Consider the following 20048-nt stretch of genomic DNA (forward strand, 5'->3'; position numbering starts at 1 on the left):
TTCTATGATAGTCTTAGCATAAGGTTCAAGCCTCATTGTCAGGATTCTCGTGCAAATCTTGTATGATGTACAAAGGAGGTATATACCCCTGTATTATTTCGAGGCTGAGTTTGAAGTTTCAAGAAACTTGAATTTTTAACTGTGTAAGGTTGTCAGTCTTAAACCCAAATCCCAACCTGGAGGGTCTGATATTTGCTATCAAAGTTATCTTTCCTTAGCCTTTGGAGAGCCAACTCTACATGCTACCATACTACAAGGCAGTAGCAGCAGCTAGTTTTGTTCCACTTCTGATATGTAATTTTCTGAAATGTATGTTTCACTTTTGCACTGAAAGCTAATACTCAATCTAATCATCACTTAACATTTCCATGAAATTCAGTAAATAACGTTCTTGTCATTTTTCCCATTAGCATTTTGGTGACTTGTAGATTTTTGCTAGTGGTAACTTTTAAAGACAACTGAAAGTTTCTGACATGAATTTCTTTCATTTTAAATTAATTCTTATGATTCATTAATCCTAATCATTGTCCCACGTAATTCATTCATTCATAGTGTTCTGTCCAAGGGCAGGTTCACTGCAAACCCAGCATTCTCCAGTCTTTCCTATTTTCTACCTTCCTCTTAGTCTTCACATATGGTCCATATTATCTTAATGTCGTCTATTATTTTATATCTTCTTCTGCCCCGAACTCTTCTCTCGTTCACCATTTCTTATGCTATTTTAAGTGTTTACTACTAACAATCTATATTTAATTTTGTTTTGTAACATACAATGAACTACATAGTAATTGGTTAATTTGACACATTGGATAATTCGAATAAATGTTTATTCCCCTTGAAATTCCTATTTCATCCAGTGTTAAAAATTCACATTTAATTGGAATCTTACATTCGAGTAATTCGAAGCCAGGACTTCATTGGTTTCAACAAAAAGTGTCCTATTAGTAGTTACAGGGACAGTCAAAAATATTTTTATGGATGTTATTCAGTGGCAAAGCTCTTACAAGGCTTTTGAGACTTAGCCTACCCAAAAAATTTGAGTTACTATTCCTGGCAACAGTAGGCCTGTAAGTCCGTAATAACGATGTATCGTAACACATGGTTGCACTTCCATCTTTCCATGTACTAAGTTCACTGTTGGCAGTCATTCCAGTATGGAGATTGAGGTCATTATTTGTAGAATCAAAAGAGAAACAGTTTTCAAGTTGGACATATGAAACAAAATGTGCTTACAAAGATAGGAGATCCGACACCACATTTACATATTAAAATGGGGGATACATACATAGTGTTCTGACCAAGAGCAGGTCTTTCACTGCAAATCCAGCATTCTCCAGTCTTTCCTATTTTCTGCCTTCCTCAGTCTCTGCATATGATCCATATATATTAATGTCGTCTATCATCTGATATCTTCTTCTGCCCCAAACTCTTCTTCCGTTCACCACTTCTTCCAGTGCAACCTTCAGTAGGCAGTTTCTTCTCAGCCAGTGACTCAACCAATTCCTTTTCTCATCCTGGTCGGTTTCAGCATCACTCTTTCTTCACCCACTATTTCCAATACAGTATCATTTCACATGCTCTATTCTTCTCCATATCCATATTTCAAATGCTTCTATTCGCTTCTCTTCACTTCGTCGTAATATTCATGTTTCTGTCCCATACAATGCCATACAAAGCACTTCATTAGTCTCTTCCTTAGTTCTTTTTCCAGAGGTCCGCAGAAGATGCTTCCTTTTCTATTGAAAGCTTCTTCCTTTGCCATTGCTAACCTCTTTTTGACTTTCTGGCAACAGCTCGTGTTACTGATTACTGTAGTGAATGGAGGAAGAAAAAATAAAAATTTTCAATTTTCATGGTTTAAGAAATCTAACAGGGTGCTCTGAGACAAATAAGTTATATTGTTTTACTTCGGAATATGTATGATAAGACTTTCTTGTGTTAAATTTTAACACAAGAAAGTCGTATCATACATATTCCGAAGTGATACAGTGTTAAAAGTTGTGTAATCAAGATGTATATTGTTTTACTTATATTCTGTTTGGGGGTGGAAATGAATGGTCATCATCTTCTTGTGGGATGTGTCACAAAAAATTTGATAGAGAAGCCAGTAAACATCTGCTCCATAAAAAGATACAAGGTAAGCAGATTTTTTGGGGAAACTAGCATTAAGGTAGTTCCTGTGTTTTTGGAAGTGAAAATCGTTGAATTTATAAGGGCTTTTTTGTGGAGATGCAGTTGATTGTATATGCAAGGCATAACAAAATCCTAAACTAACCAAACCTAACCTGTCACAGATTCGTATGTGCAAGGTCTATAAACAGAGTATGAAGGGAGCTACCTCAGCTCTAGTTTAACCGATTTTTTTTCAGCATACCCAGTATTTACAGCTTAGCTTCGCCACTGATGTTTAATGATTTCAAGAATTCAAATTCTATTCTTGAACTTCATGGTGACAACATGAAGTTAAATAGAAGAAAGTCGTTGCTACTGTTAACAGATTTCGTAAATTATTCACTGCCTAATCGTAGATACGAAAGAACAATGTGCTGGATGTCAAATGTTATTGTGTATGACCCCTCCCTGTTACAAACTTGTCACTTATTTGTGAAAATCGTCATTACTGTACATACAGTACAAAAGTTAGTGTGTTACTAGGTCTTCTGCATTTACAATTTGTAGCATGGAGTATACATAAGTTTAATGTTAACAAAGAAAGTTGAAGTGTTTTCTTCCATTATAACCTGAGTTTTGTGTGAATATATATATATATATATATATATATATATATATGAGACTTTCCATCTGAAAACTGCAAATTTAGCCTAAATGCTGTGGTGGACTTCTTTAAATTTTGTGACAAAGGAACTGTGGTTGCTTAAAAAAGAGCTGGAAAATATTTTTCCTCAAATGGCAGTAGTTTTTCAACACAGGTAGGCTGAAACTTGTAAAAGAAATTTCTTTATTCCTGCTTGCAATTTAGTCACAGTGTATTACTAAACATAATTATAGCTCTAGAATTGAAGTAGGTAGATCTAAATAATTAACAGCTCTTGTACCTCAAATGCATATCTATTACCATAACACAATTATTGATTTCCATTACTGCTGTAGAAAAATAAAGTTAATCAAAGTTTTTACTTTCAAAATGTACTCTAATGTAAAGTATTATTTTAATGTACCGAAGTACATATGATATTTCCATGCAGATATTCTGCATCATCATATGATGTAAGAGTAATGGAACGGAGAAAAATTCTCTCCGGCGCCGGGATTTGAACCCGGGTTTTCAGCTCTACTTGCTGATGCTTTATCCACTAAGCCACACCGGATACAACCCCGGCGTCGGACAGAATCGTCTCAGATTAAGAATGTAGAGCTGAGAACCCGGGTTCAAATCCCGGCGCTGGAGAGAATTTTTCTCCGTTCCATTACTCTTACATCTAATGTAAAGTGTCATTACAGTAGTTGGTACAGAGAAAATTAAATGAAATTTATAATTGAGATTTGTCAATACTTTTACCATAAAGGTTAGAAATATCATGCTGTTTTTTGGTTTAGGTCTGAATACAAATCAAATAAGTCATTCAAAACAGTATACTTACTTACTTACGGCTTTTAAGGAACCCACAGGTTCATTGCCGCCCTCACATAAGTCCGCCATCAGTCCCTATCCTGTGCAAGATTAATCCAGTCTATCAACATAACCCACCTCTCTCCAAATCCATTTTAATATTATCCTCCCATCTATGTCTCGGCCTCCCCGAAGGTTTTTTCCTTCCGGCCTCCCAATTAACACTCTATATGCATTTCTGGATTCGCCCATACATGCTACATGTCCTGCCCATCTCAAACGATGAAAGCCTTGTATAGCCCAACTTTCAATAAAATGCAAAATTTAGGTGACACAGCCCATTTCCTATGTTAGTATGGAATGACCCAGATAAAACATGTTAACAGTTAAGTTAAAGTGCACTGCATATTCCTTACTTATTGCTATATATCGGTATATAATTTTTTTTACATATAAATAGTCTAAATAATAATTTGGCGATTAATTCAAATTTTGGATACTACTATTTTTTTCAAGCTCCCCTTAGAGTTCAAATTAAAACGAGTCCATTGTATGTGGCGTGATAGGACTTGGTAGTGCTTTGGTTGAAGTGACAGTTGAGGTAAGACAGGTGAATGTGAAATTCTGACAGCTTAGGCAGGTGTTACTTTTGAGATCTGACAGCAAAACAAAATAACGGAGTGGTACAGTTTCAGTGGGTGTGTCTTTGTCTATTACGACATTATGTATATTATTTATGTGTGACCTTCTTTACTGAAATTTATCCTGGCGATTAACAAATGGTTATGTCACTGTGTAAATTAATTATGTAGTAACTAGAGACCTCAATGTACCTATTAATGAATTGTTAAAAAAGTAAACCTATAATATTATTTCACACAGTTCTAAATTCGATAATCGTTAGTAATTATTGACTATCCATTTCTACCTTAGAAGAAACTCTCTGTTTTTACTTAGGTGAGTTATCATTTGAACAGACTTCTTTATGAAATACATAATATACGTACTATTCCCAAATTCTTTATGAAATGTGGTACTTTCAACTGAAAAACCAGTATATATTGTGCAGTAACAATCCGAAGCATGATATTTTCTTCTTATATATTAAATATTTCAGTAATATTTATTATACATCTTGATTACACAACTTTTAACACTTTATCACTTCGGAATATAAAGCATATAATATATGAGTAGCTTAATATCAAAGGCGGACATCTGACCTTCAGATGAAATTTAGATAATGTGGATTCTTATACATTTTTTCATGCTTTTTTCAGCTATGGTGAAACTATATACAAACTCTAACACTACAATTTATAGAAATAAATTGTTTTAAAATATTACAAAGAACACTGAGAAGCAAAAAAAATGCCTCTAGATCAAAACTATGGAGACGATAGATGTCCGTCTTTGATATTAAACTACTCATATATATATACTTTATATTCCGAAAATTTATTATTAATACATCCAGTAAATTATACACAGGTTGTAACTTCAATGATGGCAACTATTTATTTATTACGAATATACAAGTCATACATCTATGAAACTTCTACAGTCCTTCAATGTAGCGATGTTAAATAAAACATAACATTTAACATTTCCTTCAATGTAGTAACTAGCATTGTTTACAACTGGTTGCCTGTGATGCGGAAGTCTTAGTATCTCTGTAGCAGCTCCTGATCTGTTTATGCCTGAAGAATATCAGGAACAGTCCGGAATCGAACGTCACGAAGTGGTTCCTTCATCTTTGGAATTAAGTCCTAATCACAGGGGCTTAAGTCCAGTGAATGTGGTGGATGGAAAAGCATTTCCCACCCCCAGCAACGGTATAAATTAGGTACAGGGTGTGTCGTGTGCACCCTTGCGTTATCCTGCAAAATGTGTGGGCGCTTTCTTCGCAACGCTGGTCTCAGATTATGCTCCAAAAAATGACGGAAATACTGTGCATTAACATTGTCCTTGCGGGACGGTATGTGTTAGGATGACAACACAACAATCAGCATAACTTTCACATTCGTAGAAGTACGATGCAACACTGTTTTGCGTGGTGGCCCATAATGATGCCACTCATTTTGATTGCTGCTTAAGTAGAGGTTCATATGACCTAGCCCATGTCTCATCAAGCGCAACAATACGCCGTAAGAAAGCATCTCCTTCGCGATCATAACGCTCCAAGTGTGTTTGAGCGGTGTCGTATCGTATCCATCACTGTGCCTCCGTCTTTACTAACTTTTCTATAATTTTGTTGCAATAATTCAGTAGGGAGCTAGTGTGATAAAGAGCAGTTCAGCTCAGTTTACTCACAGTCTAATATGTACAATCACGAACTTGAGTACGTATTGAGCTTCGTGACTGTATATACTAGACTGTGGTTTAATTAAACATGTGAATCTACTGCCGATGGCCAGGCTATTGATATTAGGTACTGTCTTTTATTCTTCTTGTACAGTTAGTTAACTGGACGTATTTTTGTTTAATGTTTTACTTCTGTGAATAGTGGACAATAATATACAGATTCATCATTCATAGTTTTCTGCCCAAGGACAGGTCTTTTCACTGCAAACCCAGAATTCTCCAATCTTTCCTATTTTCTGCTTTCCTCATATGATCCATATATCTTAATGTTGTCTATCATCTAATATATTCTTCTACCTCGAACTTTTCTCCCGTTCATCATTCCTTCCACTGTGGAATACGACATTCTGAAAAGCAAATGGGCTCAATTTGAGGAGGAAAAACTTATTATTTGGGATAAAAGAAAAAGATAGAGAACAGAGTATCGATACATATGAGAAGATATTAGGAGTGTGTTGGGAATGTTTTGGTATGGATGTGAGTGATGGACAAGTACAGGAAGCATTTAGAGTAGGAAAGAAGCAAATACAAAATTCAGAACAAGTTAGGCCAATATTAGTAAAATTTAAAAGAGTTTGGTTACGAAGGTGAGGATTATGAAGAATAGAAGGATGCTAAGGAACACAACGATCAGAATAGATAAAGACTGGAGCTGCGAAGTGAGAAGTAGAAGAAGAGTTTTAATCCCTTTTCTTAAAGCAGCACGGAGAAATGGACAATTCGCGAAACTTATCAAGGACAAAATTAAGATAAACAATTTGGTTTTTAGTGTAGAGGAGTGTCTAGTAACATTAAAGGAACTGATTGTAGGCTCAGATGAAAAGAAAAGGAACAGAAAAATTTTGGAAGAAAAAGTCAAGAATATCGTATCTAAAGGTGAGATTAGTGACACAAGTGTGGAGAGTATACGGAAGGCAAATGCAAACGTGTTAAACTCAGCGAAATTTTCCGGAAAGCAGGCAGTGACGTCATCTGAAGAAGAAACAAGAGTGACGCGAACTGTTATTCAGCAAGCACAGCAGAACAAGACCTCAGTGCAACCAAATGGAAATAGTGGACATCAGATGGGAGCAATTCCGAAGCAGGTGAAGGAACTAAGATCTAAATCAAGGCTGACGAGAAGTAGAGTAACGCAAGTAGGAGATAGTTCAGGGAGCAGTGATGAAGGAAGAGGGGAAAACAAGGTGAAAAAACAGTATGACTTAAGGAAATGGTGTGAAGGGGAATGAAATCGTGATAAAAGAAAACTAAGACCTAAATAAAGTAGCAGTGTGGAAAAGTTAGCAGTGAAAAGTGCAAATAGTTAGAGATATGAAGTGAGGAGAAATGTGTCATACAGGAGGGAGGGTAAAAAATTAGAAGCATAGTATTTTTGGTATAATAATGGGTTAGGAGTAAAGTAGTGGAAGAATTGATGACAGACAAGTAAAGACTACAGGAAGAATTGCAATAATAAATTAAAAATGAGTTATGTCCTAAATGACTTGTACAAGAAGTGTTGTAAAGTGGGGAGACGGCACTGTATACTAATAATGTAAAGTGCCGCCTCACAAAAAGGCATATTGCTTAAAGACAAATATATACATTCATTCATTCCTTCCTTCCTTCATTCCAATGCATCCTTCAGTAGACAGTTTCTTTTCAGCCAGTGACCCAGTCAATATCTTTTACTCTTCCTGATCAGTTTCAGCATCATTCTTTCTTCATTCACTCTTTCCAATACAGCTTCATTTCTTAAATAATGTACAGATACTGTTTTTAATGGTTTTACTATATAAAACACGTTTTATTATTACATACTGTCAATTATTGTATTTATTACTGTCCACTCTGATGATATGTTATTGTTGTTTAGTCAATTGTCCGAAGACAGGTCTGAACTTCACAAGTGATACCAATAAGGCACCACTTATGAGGCAACTAGGTCAGGAGATAATGGGGTAGGGTGGCCAGTTCCTTTCCCCCTCCATTGCATACATTGCCGACTAGCTACATATTACACTAGTCAGACTTCAGATGCATACAAACAATTGTACTTCTTCTGACATATCGTCAAGTGAGATGTACTGCCTGATCAGCCAGAACCTCAGTCAGAGCATCTGATGATATTTATTTATTTATTTATTTATTTAATACTTTAAACTTGAGCTACATTAGGCATTGCAGCCCGAAAGAGCAGAAGCTTGTGCTCGGGCGCAGTTCAGATCAGTTATACATAATATATCACAAAATTAAGAGAGTTCATTGAGCACAATAACATTAATAAATGGTAAAATAATACAGCATGCAATAATAGGATCTATATACAAATAGAAAATACAAAAGTTCATAAATATTAGAGTATCAATTTTTAACTGAATTAGCTTAAACAATTAAATAATTAATCTGATTTGTTTCTTAAATCTGTGTGTGTTAAGTGTGCTTAGCTCAGGGTAAGTTCTAATTAATTCATTACATATTTTGGGTCCAAATATATTATATATATATATATATATATATATATATATATATATATATATATATATATACATATTATTGTACTTTGGTTTTCTTGTACAAGTATAGTGTTTAAGATACAACATGAGCCATTGAAATGCAAACCAATGTGCGGTTTTTGTGTTATTAAGAACACAGCTGATTCCTGACTGTGGGCATGCAATCAAGATTGCGTCAATAAGCCAGTGGCTGCCTAGTGAGATGATGCATTTATTAGAAGTTGAGTGTTTACTGTGTATGTAATTACATAGTGTATTACGACTTGGCATGTGTTTTTTTACTAAACCGTGTTTTTTATGATTCACATGTGTTAACTTTCTTAAGGCTCTGTGCAAAGACCTACAAAGTTGTGAAAATTATGCCTTGTAAAATAACTATGCAGATAAACTTCAATCTGGCCATAGTGTATGTAAACGCACATTTTGTGAGTGGATTCTGAATAATGTACTCTTATGCTCAGAAATGGCTGAAAAATGTAAACATATCACTTGCGCTTCAAACTTATTGTTTGGGACAAAATACGCCTGCGGTTATGTTTATAAGTAAACACCACAGACCCAATGGCAAACAGTAAGACAGAAGTTAGTCTCTGAAGAGGTAATACGCAAAGATTAGCTCCTTTCCTATTGTCCACCACTGGGTCTGCCGTGTTTACTTATAAGCATAAAGGCGGGTGTGTTCTGTCTCAAACAGCAAGCTTGGAGGGCAAGTTATCTGTTTATATTTTCTGGTCATTTCTGAGCATAAGGGTACATAACGTAGAAATAATATCTACCAGTACATTTAATATTATTCTTGGACAAGGCTTGGTTCCAAATCTATGAATATGTGAAGTCACAAAATACGAGGCGCGTCCATAAAGTAACTTTCCCACTTGTCCCACGGCTAGCAAACCATATGTTGCGCAAAGCGACTAACTTCCCGAGTGCTCTCAGTAGCTTTGTTGCATTGGTTAAAGATGGACGTTCCTGTTCCAGCTCCCGCCGAGTGTGAAATGCGGTCAGTGATAAAGTTTTTGAATGCACAGGGCATAGCGCTGATTGAAATTGATCATCAGGTGAATGGTCAAGCAGATGGTGTGTTGCTGCTGTAGACAATTTTCAGCAGGACACCAAAATGTTCATGACGAGGAGCGCAGTGGGAGACCAACCATCATCACAGACAACCTTGTGGAGCAACTCAGCATCTGCTTGCCCATGACATTAGGCCCATAGACCTGGCACAGCGGACGATCAATTTCAATCAGCGCTATGCCCTGTGCATTCAAAACTTTATCACTGACCGCTCTTCACACTCGGCGGGAGCTGGAATAGGAACTTCCATCTTCAACCAATGCAACAAAGCTACTGAGAGCACTCGGAAAGTTCTACTATGTCAGGACATTACTCTATCACGTACACGCAGTCGCTTTTTGCAGCATATGGTTTGCTAGCTGTGGGACGAACGGGAAAGTTACTTTATGGACGCGCCTCATAATCATTATTGGTGATCTGAAAAGCCTACATTCATGAAATGCCCCTATATCATGAGGAAATTGGTCTATGGGTGTCATGAGCAGAGAAAGAATTGTAGGATCAATTTTGTTTTGAGACAACAGTTAATGGCCACATATTATACGTGCAGACGATTTTGCCCTCCCCATTTCTTCATTTAGAGAATTAACCAATGGAGAGCATGTTTTTGCCTTCTTTCAGTAGGACTCTGCCATAGCTTAAACGGTCAATGTGTCGATAACTGAAATTAAGATTGTGTCCAACCAGGACATAGTTATTAGTAAAGTCCGAAGGTTCAACCCCTGGTCTAGCCCGCACTGTGTTGGAGGGGATAGCATTACATTGGTTACTGCTATGCCATGTACAGTCACTCAATACCTGCGTGGTAGGATCTCAAGCTCCAGACAACCCAGTCAATCTGATAAGATTTGTCCGTGCATAGTAATAAGAGTAATAAAAGCAGTATACTGGTAATAAACAATGTTATTGAACGTATTTGTTCATGGAACAAACATACATGTGAACTAACACTTGAATAATAATATAAGGGAACAGTAATATTAAATTATCACAATTTTCTGGAAACAAAACATTATTTTGTTCAAAGAACATACGTGTGATGCATAGACGAGATGCTAACATAGTAACTACGTTATTTACTTTTACAACTATCTACATATTCAATTATTTGGAAACTTGCATTATACATTATACACTTCACACCACTGGATTCTTTTCGAGATTGTTTAATTTATAGTCTCTTCCAATAGCGAGACTGTAGCAATGTCCTGTTTTTTCTATAATCAACATTGCAGTGAATTATGATATACATTCTCAATGTTTAGAAGGAAAAATTCCTGCAATGCTCACTCAGACAGCGCTTGTTTTATGAAACGGGGCGTTCTGCATCACAAGAGGTACCTAATAGTAGCATATTTATACAAAATAAGGGATGTCACTTTCACACAAGTTATTTTCCTGCATGTTTGCGCCTGTAGAAACAGTCAACATAATTATTATCTCTCATAGCCGACATTACTGCCTACTCACAATTTTATTGTTATTGAATGCCTATGTTAACAAATTTATGTTTCAGGTTTGTGACAATTGGTCTGTTAGGTAACTCATTAAGAATATGTGAGATATTGTCCACTTGCTTTTAGAGCTTCAGCCATTCATTGACAACTATGATAATTCTGAAATGGTGATAATTTCAGAAATAACTGAAAAGTGAAATGTCCTGCCTGCCCAAGTTTCAGAAATAACTGAAAAGAGAAATGTGCTGCATGTGCATAATCTTAATAACCACGTTCAAAGCTACCAAATGAAACACGTGGTACCGATACCCTCACCCATTCATGAATCAATTATGTGTTGAGGAATACCAGGAAACAAGATGGAAAACCGTTGGGTGTCTTGTAATAAAATATAAATAACATAAACAATACTCAAACAATTTCAAGGGAAAAATTGTTCCTGGGCTGGGTATTGATCCCGAAACCTTTGGCTGAATGCACCAATGCTCTGACTGACTGAGCTACTCAGAAACCTCACCCAACACCGTTCCAATTTTTCCCTTTATATCCACATAACTCGAGTGGACTGACAAGATGCCAGAAATCCACATTGAGTACATACAAACTCTGTGCGACTTGAAATTGTGGTTTTCTGTTAACACCTATGGTGTAGCCAAAGGTCCTGGGATCAATACCCGGGCCTGGAACAATTTTTTCCTTGAAATTGTTAAAGTCTGCTTCACAGGAAGCTTTACTTGAAAATCAGATTTGCATAACCAATACTCAATTGAAAGCCACTTTAATAATTAACAATCAGCCTCCAAGGAAAGTGGCTTAAAACACACAAAACACAAATGTCTTGACACACACACGCAATTCCATTCCTCTTTTTCTATTAAGAGGCAGATAATGAACCAAACATAATGAAGTGTAATTGTAAAATAATTCCAATCTCTAGCAAGGGAAAGAGGAAAGAAATAAAATAAGGCTAACTGGTAATATATACAAAACTTCATTTACAAAAAATAAAGTCACGTCTTTACCTTAATTAATAACAAATACACCATAAATGGATCATAAGCCCCAAGGAGTATAAGGTGCTTCAGACAAAACTAAACTGTCTCATCTTGAAATATACACATGCCCGTCTCCGGAGGAAATCTTAATGCACCATTTAGAATAAAAAAAAAAAAACAATTAAATGAACTTCCTCACAAGTTTACCCAAAGAATATATACTTCTCACAAAATCCGTGCACAATAACCATAAAGTATAGCACGTAGAGAACCAACAAGATAACTTGGCACATAGCGAAATTATATATGCAATCAACATGGCCTGAATCAGCGTATGGGCCAAGTCTTCCAATCACAATGCATGCTGCAATGCTACATAAGGCACCATCAGTGGATGACGTCGTCCATTTGATGCACATGGAACTGGGGTAGCCAGCTGAGTCCGCAGTTTCTGGGAAAGTAGTGAACAGGAAAACCTAAAAACTGTTAGACATTCAAAAGATCCAATCAATGAACCCCTAGCAGTTAACCTTGACACCCTGAAGAATTGGGAGCAAAACGGCTGTTCTCTAGCAAGAGAGAACTCCTAGGCATAAGCCCTCTAGTGAGGTAAAGAAAAGAATCATCATCATCATCATCCGTCACGAATTAGGCCTGTGTAGACCTGTTTCAGGAAAAGAAAACATAAATAAATAAAATAAAATAGACTGCAATAAAAAGAAAAAGATAAGGCTAAAATAGGGGAAAAGAAAGAAGGAAAAACAAGGGAACGAGGCAGGGGCGTATTTTGCGGGCTACCGGGGCTACCGGCGGTAGCCGAAGGAAATTACAAAAGAAAAAGTTTATAATATAACATAATGTAATAATTTTGTATTATTAGTTTTACCATAGTAATTAAAATTAAAGTAATTGTTAGATATATTTTGTGTAATAATAGGGTCAGCGGTAGCCCAAACCCTTTAACCAGTATACGCCACTGGAACGAGGAAACTAAATGCCACAGAAGCATATTAGTATGCACGGAAATATCCTATGAGATGATCGGCTTGCTTGGAACTTGAGATCCTACAGTATGAGTGTTGTCAGTTGACTGTACGTACCTGATGCATGGCACAGCAGTAAACAAACATAATGCTACCCTCCCCCCCCTCCAACACGTTGCGAGCTAGTTCAGCGGCAAAACCTTCGGACTGTACTTGTTAGTAGAGATTTATGACCCTCCAAGTCCCCAGACCTAAGTCCCTGCCACTTTGATTTCTTTGCTAAATTAAAAGATTTCGTATACATAAACCCTGGAAGAACTGATCGAGGGTTACAGTAACTCAGTGAGTGATGGTTAGATTATTAAACAAGTGACAAAAATGTGTGGTCAGTTTCAGCCCTCCTTTCATAAAATGTATAAGTAAGTAACTTTTTAACTGCTTTTATTGTACAAATTAACTGTATAACCATCACTACCATTCTATAATACCCGTACATGGCAACAAGCGCCATGCTCATTGATAGTACAAATTCTGTATGCTGGGTTGTGCTTCAGCGACTCTCTCAGTATAATGCAATACCAGTACCAGCATCAGTCCTATTATATTAATAACTTTGCAAAGAATAGTTGAGCCGTTCAGAGCAAAAGTGGTGTAAGTCAAAATTGGATAATGTGGTTTAAAGTCAAAATTTTGTAATATACAGCGCAACGTAGCATTTAATAAGTCGTTCTTGCGATCCACACTACTAATAGTTTAAATAGAGTGAATGTTAATTGCTACTTTGCCCTGTATTTTACAGAATGTTTACTTCAACCCTCATTACCCATTCTTGACTTGCACCACTTCTGCTCTGAACGGCTCAGTTAATATATACTTACTCTACATTATTTATTTGAAATAAGATTGTCATAATTGTATAATAGTAAGGAGATGATTTAAAAAAATTGTTGTTAAGGAATTGTAGACCTTGATATAAGTTATTTGCTGTTGGTAATCAACGTTCTTGGTTATGAAAAATTAATCGCATAGTTCATTTTTCACATAAAATGTTGTTTTTTAATGTGTTAATATTTAATTTTAAAATGATAGAAAGCTGGCACACTAGAGCATTTTTGGTTTACTTTAGGAAATAGAATGAAGGAGTGAAACATTGCATATTTTCTGATTTATTCTTTATCAATTCTGGTTTATATTTCTATTTCAGTGCAATTTACAGTCTTAACTGGGTGTGAAAGATGTAACATTGGAATAATTCTACTCTTACAGATAAAATATGCTATTATCGTCCATGTAGTTTTAATAACAGTGATACTAATAATGGTGGTAGTACCATAGGGCTTTTTGATATTGCTACAATCATAATTATTATACTATAAATAAAATTGTAAAGTTTTCTTTGGTTTTATTGCAGTATTCGATGGATGAATGAAAAGGCAAGCCCAAATCGGGCTTACACTCCCACGTCTATAGAACACATAGCGAATGTTGTGACACATGGGGTATGTAAATGATATTTTCCAAGTTGGTTCTTTTCCTAGCATAAAGGCTACCTCTTTGTATTTTGTTGGTTTACGCACTTTCATGTAGTTTCCATTAATTTTTGCCTGAAAGTTACTTAACTATTTTGACCTCTCCCTTTCATATTGTACCAGTAATTGATTTCATTTTGCTTTTCAACAGAGTCATATATATGAAAGTGAAACTGTAGGCCTAATATTGCACGGAAATTTTCGAGATGATGTAGGTGTTTCCTTTTTAAGGTTTTAGTTATGCATTTCACTAAGAATTAGTTTCTGTTCTCATCTTTTTATTACAACACACAGTTGACATGACAGACCATGTGTACTGGGATCATATGAAGCTGATATTTTGGCTAGTTTTTTCATGAATTTAGGAACACTTGTGTGTGCATGAACAATGTTTTATTGGCTTATTATGAACGTTAAAATCATAATAATACCATAATAATAATAATAATAATAATAATAATAATAATAATAATGACAAAACACTTCACTAGTCTCTTCCTTAGTTCTTTTTCCAGAGGTCCGCAGAAGATGCTCCTTTTTCTATTAAAAGCTTCCTTTGCCATTACTAATCTTCCTTTTGACTTCCTGGCAGCAGCTCATGTTACTACTTATACAGTGCGATTGTGTTACGCTTGATCTGAAGAATGCAGAGGGAGCAAGCCTGTAGAACGCAAGGTTACACATAGCATTTTAGATCCATAATCTCCAGCGTATTGCACTCATATAACTTCCATTAATTAATGACATGCACACAATCATTTATTTCACTAACCTGTGATTGAAGACGTGTGTGCTTGTGTACTTCTTTTAAATGCGTTGAAGTGTGTGTGCTGTGCATTAAATTAGTTGTTCAGATAATTGAAATGCTAGCTGAAAAGTTTACTGTACAACAAAAAATATTTATGTACGAAACTTACGTCAAAACAGATTCATGCCGACAAGTGTGTAGGCAATTTGTAGAGGAATTCCCCGATATTCGACCTATAAATAGAGGTGCAGTATATTTAACTAATACTTTTGATTTGAAGAGATTTTTTTTCAGTAAGTTTGGCCTAGTATTTATTAAATTGTAAGCAGTTAAGATGTTTTAGATTGTACTTTACAGAAAGCAATACCTTGGACGGACTTAATAAGCAGCCTATTTCTTTCACCATTCTATTTAGTACCAATTAAAGAGAAAACCGTTTCATTGCTGAAATTAGAACTAGGGATTGCAAAATAAAACGCACATCTACATTAAACTGAGAAAAATGATCCAAGCTTTTAGTGGTCCAAAAAACTGTACCCTCTGAATATGCATTAATTGATCAAAAAATCCTTCAGTTTGTCCTCCAAGAAATATTTTTATACTCTGAAAGTGGTCAAAAAGGCAGTCACCTCAGTTCTGCAGATAAGTAAGGCTGGACTGTTACTCCATCAAACTTCAGGCTCCTTCTCTTTTCAGATACCATTCAATCAGAGCAACTAAACTCATCAAGTGAAGAAGTTCATTATTTGAGGTATTCAACATAAGAACAGAACAGTGAGGTTGTAGAAGTTCTTCAGGAAACTCATTATACCTGTACTGTGTTATCTGAGAGTAGACAGCAAGTTTCTTATTTTCAATGGGATGAACTTCACCTTCAATCTATTTTTCATCTTGTCCTGAACTGATCTTTACCAGTCTTCTCACTTCCAACACTTCTTTCTGCGCACACACAATCAACTTCTAAGGAATGAACAATCCACAAATAAGTTGTAGCCAAATCATTACCAAAAATCTTCTTGATAATATTCGATATTTGCACCTAGAAGTGAAAGTAGACGTGAGAGCAGGAAATTGCTTTATTGTTTCTCTCTACAGCTGGGAACAGGCTTAATCATCTTGTAGTGCTGTGACGAAGCTGATGCTTGTATTCAACTTGAACAGAGTCTCAAAAGCCTACACTATAGTGAGAAAAACTTGTAAATTCTGATTACAATCATCCCAATGTCATGCTTAGCTGATCATAATCATGATGCACACAGTTGTTAATAATGTGGAAGCCTCCAGCATAGCTCAAGCAGTAACGTGTTTGACTGCTGATCCAGGATTTGCACTTGGGTGTGGGTTCTATTCCCGCTGGGCTGATTACCTGATTGGGGTTTTCCCAAGATTTTTTCCAACCATAAGGCGAATGTCAGGTAATCTATGACGAATCCTCGGCCTCATCTCTCCAAATACTGTCTCGCAATCACCAATTCCATTGACGCTAAATAATCCAGTAGTTGATACAGCATCGTTAAATAACCAAGTATAAAAAAAAGGAATATGGGCAGGATAAATTCTTCTTAGTGAAATCAATTTTCAGTGATAAAAAAACATTTGTTTCAAGTTTTCTTACGAGACCTCCAAAATTAACATTCATCATTGAAGACTTTTGTACAGCTGTCAAAAAAAAAAGTGGCCGCACTCGTGAACAGCGAATATTTTCAAAGTCCACTTCGGGTCGCGGCGATGTTACACGATGCATGTGCTTGTACAAGCAGTTCCGGAACTATGAAAGTGTTTCATATCTGCGCCTCGTAGACCAGCGGCACAGTGCTTGTTTAATGATTCAAAGGTCGTGGGTTCGGGCCTTCTTCAAGTTTTCATTTTATTTTTTAATCGTTCTTTAGCGATGTAAATGATATTCAAATTATCATTTATATCCAGTTATCGTTCTTCATGGATATCACGTTATTTATATTTTGTTATTGTTCTTTAGAGATATGAATAAAATTCAGGTCATCATTTTGTATTCTGTTATCGTATTATAACGATATGAATAATAATTATTATTGTATCTCCAATGGGGGTTAGCCCTATTTTACATATGTATGTTAGGGCTATAGTTTTATACACAAAAAAGATAAGCATAAAGAGAAATGGAAAAGAAAATTAAATTAGTTTACGCGATGTAAACAAAACATAAACAATCCATAAATTAGGCATTGCGATTGCAAAACAAATATCAGGTATCAATTTGAAACATACAAAAACATTAACAACACATACGTAACACTTCTCTAACACAAATATGCAGCTTTCCGTACCATACATCATAAATTAATACACAATAGTCACACAAACACAATCAAACTATAATTACGACATTGCGACGACATCAAGCATCCCATAACTGCCTCACATACATAACAAATCAAGCATCCGTTACAACACATACACTTCAACATAGTAACCACACTTTTAAAAGTTACAAATTTGGCTCCAAGAAGAATAAATAGGACACTGTTACTAATTACTATTCTTCTACAAATTCTTAAATACATCTGTAATAAATCTGTGAAATTCCGATATGAATAATATTCACGTTTTTTATATTGTTATCGTTCTTTAGCGATTTAAATAATATTCCAGTTATCATTTATATTCTGTTTTCCTTCATTAGCATTATAAAACAATATTCAAGTTATTTATATTGTTATTGTTCTTTCGCAATATATTAATTAAACAAACCGATATTTATCATTTATATTCTGTTATCGTTCTTTAGTGATCCTGTATAAATAATATTCAAGTTATTTATATTGTAATCGTTCTTTAGCGATATAAATAACATAAATTTAATATTAGGTTTGGAAAAATCCAGTTGCATAATACTGCTATTAGTTTTTCTTTTTGTATTATTACATTATACTATCTTGAACCACAATAAAATGAAAAGGAGTAACGAGGAATTGAACCTGAGACGTTGACATCTAAATTCCGACGTTTGTCCACTGAGCTACGAGAGCAAAAGTGTGGAAACATTTTCGGAAAAATTGGCCCAATCACACTCTGAGATTTTCTGATGATTCGTAGAAGCTAGTCCAGGATGTGGGGGGCAAAGGCTAATTGAGATTTCCCGGTCTCTGACCGGGTCAGACATCCTGATAGAATTAATATTTAACCCTTGCTGTGACTTTCGGTGAAGTCCGGAGGGCCCAATTAGTCAAATCCACTCTCCTCATCTCCACGCTTGGGCCCCCTAGAATTTAATAAGATGCGAAAGAGATAGTGGTGTGCGGAAAGCAATGGGATGTTACCGCATTTAGGCCTATCCTTCCCAAGAAAACTGCAAACATGAACAAAGGAAGATTTTAATAGAAGCAGAAGGATCTTCTGCGGACCTCTGGAAAAAGAACTAAGGAAGAGACTAGTGAAGTGCTTTGTGTGGAGTGTGGCATTGTATGGGGAAAGAACATGGACATTACGACGAAATGAAGAGAAACGAATTGAAGCATTTGAAATGTGGATGTGGAGAAGAACGGTGCGTGTAAAGTGGACAGACAGAATAAGAAATAAAATTGTGTTTGAAAAAGTGAGTGAAGAAAGAATGATGCTGAAACTGATTAGAAAGAGAAAAAGGAATTGGTTGGGTCTCTGGTTGAAAAGAATAATAGACGACATTAGGATACGTGGATCATATGCGGAGACTAAGAGGAAGGCAGAAAATAGGAAAGATTGGAGATTGCTGGGTTTGCAATGAAAGACCTGCCCATGGACAGAACATTTATGTGTGTATGTTCAGAATGCCTGGAATATCGTGTCTAAGAACAGTCGCTATTTGCAAAGACTAGTCAATTCCATGCCCACTTGACTGCAAGATGATCGAGATAAGAGGAAGATAGACTAAATATTGAATTGTGGCTTTTTGTTTTGTTTTTTGAACGCTTAATTGTTTGAATGTTTTGAGGCCGACGCCAGTAAATTTGTTATGTTTATGCCACGAAAGATATTTTATTGAGAATAAAATATTTTTCTTTCCATTTGCAGCCACAATATCATAATGATAATGATAAAGTCATGGCATAATATATTAATGAACCTGATGTTAATTACTAAAATAATCATAAAAGAGAAAGGAGCCATTATGTCTAGTTTGTCTCTCTCAAAAACAGAACAAAAAAGGACATAAAAAGCACGAGGTTGTAGTCGAACGCAGGACCTCATGAATAAGAGGCCTGAACGCTACCATTATGCTATCGAATAACACACAGTATACGTCAATTATAACTGTAGATATCAGGCAACGTGGTCCAACAACATGTAACATCGTCTGTCTCCGAATTGTAGCGAAGATACCCGAAGGGAACTTTGTTTCAGCTGTACATTTTCAAATGAGTTCGAACTTTCCAATGGACCCACAAATTTCTTCATGGTATCACGAGTTTCATTTGATGCTGTCTTGGATTTCAGTAACTTTAGTTTGGATTCCATTCCTTCCCCAGTCAAAGTATTGTACTCGTACTTAGCATAAGGAATACCTTCAATGATCCATGATCACTTCCATCCATTAAAGCCCCAAAACAAGAAATATCACCTGAAACTTGAACAACAATATTAATGACGTGCAGAGCAATCACGTTACGTACCGGTAGCTGCTGTTTTGGTTTTTGCACGTCTATGTATATAATTTAGAATAACAGTCATTTGAGTTACCGGTATAAGTGGCAAAGTACATGATTTTTCTTCTCTCTTTATGGAGGACGGACTTGAAAAATTCACTGCAGTCTGAGGCTTATGATAAGTCTGAAGACATTCTGCTACACTTATTTTTTTATCCAACTTGATATGTC

At 35.8% G+C, this 20048-nt stretch overlaps 1 protein-coding gene across 2 annotated transcripts in view; it reads left to right on the plus strand.

Annotated features, from left to right (window-relative positions):
- Window positions 1-20048, plus strand: part of LOC138700977 (monocyte to macrophage differentiation factor 2) — a 133861-nt gene that overhangs the window by 12428 nt on the left and 101385 nt on the right. For both annotated transcript variants that reach the window (XM_069827432.1, XM_069827441.1), the window contains exon 3: window positions 14351-14438. In XM_069827432.1, the coding sequence (XP_069683533.1) occupies window positions 14351-14438 (88 nt within the window). The remainder of the gene's footprint in view (window positions 1-14350; window positions 14439-20048) is intronic.

The sequence above is a fragment of the Periplaneta americana genome, chromosome 1, assembly GCF_040183065.1.
Source record: "Periplaneta americana isolate PAMFEO1 chromosome 1, P.americana_PAMFEO1_priV1, whole genome shotgun sequence".
Taxonomy (NCBI): Eukaryota; Metazoa; Arthropoda; class Insecta; order Blattodea; family Blattidae; genus Periplaneta; species Periplaneta americana.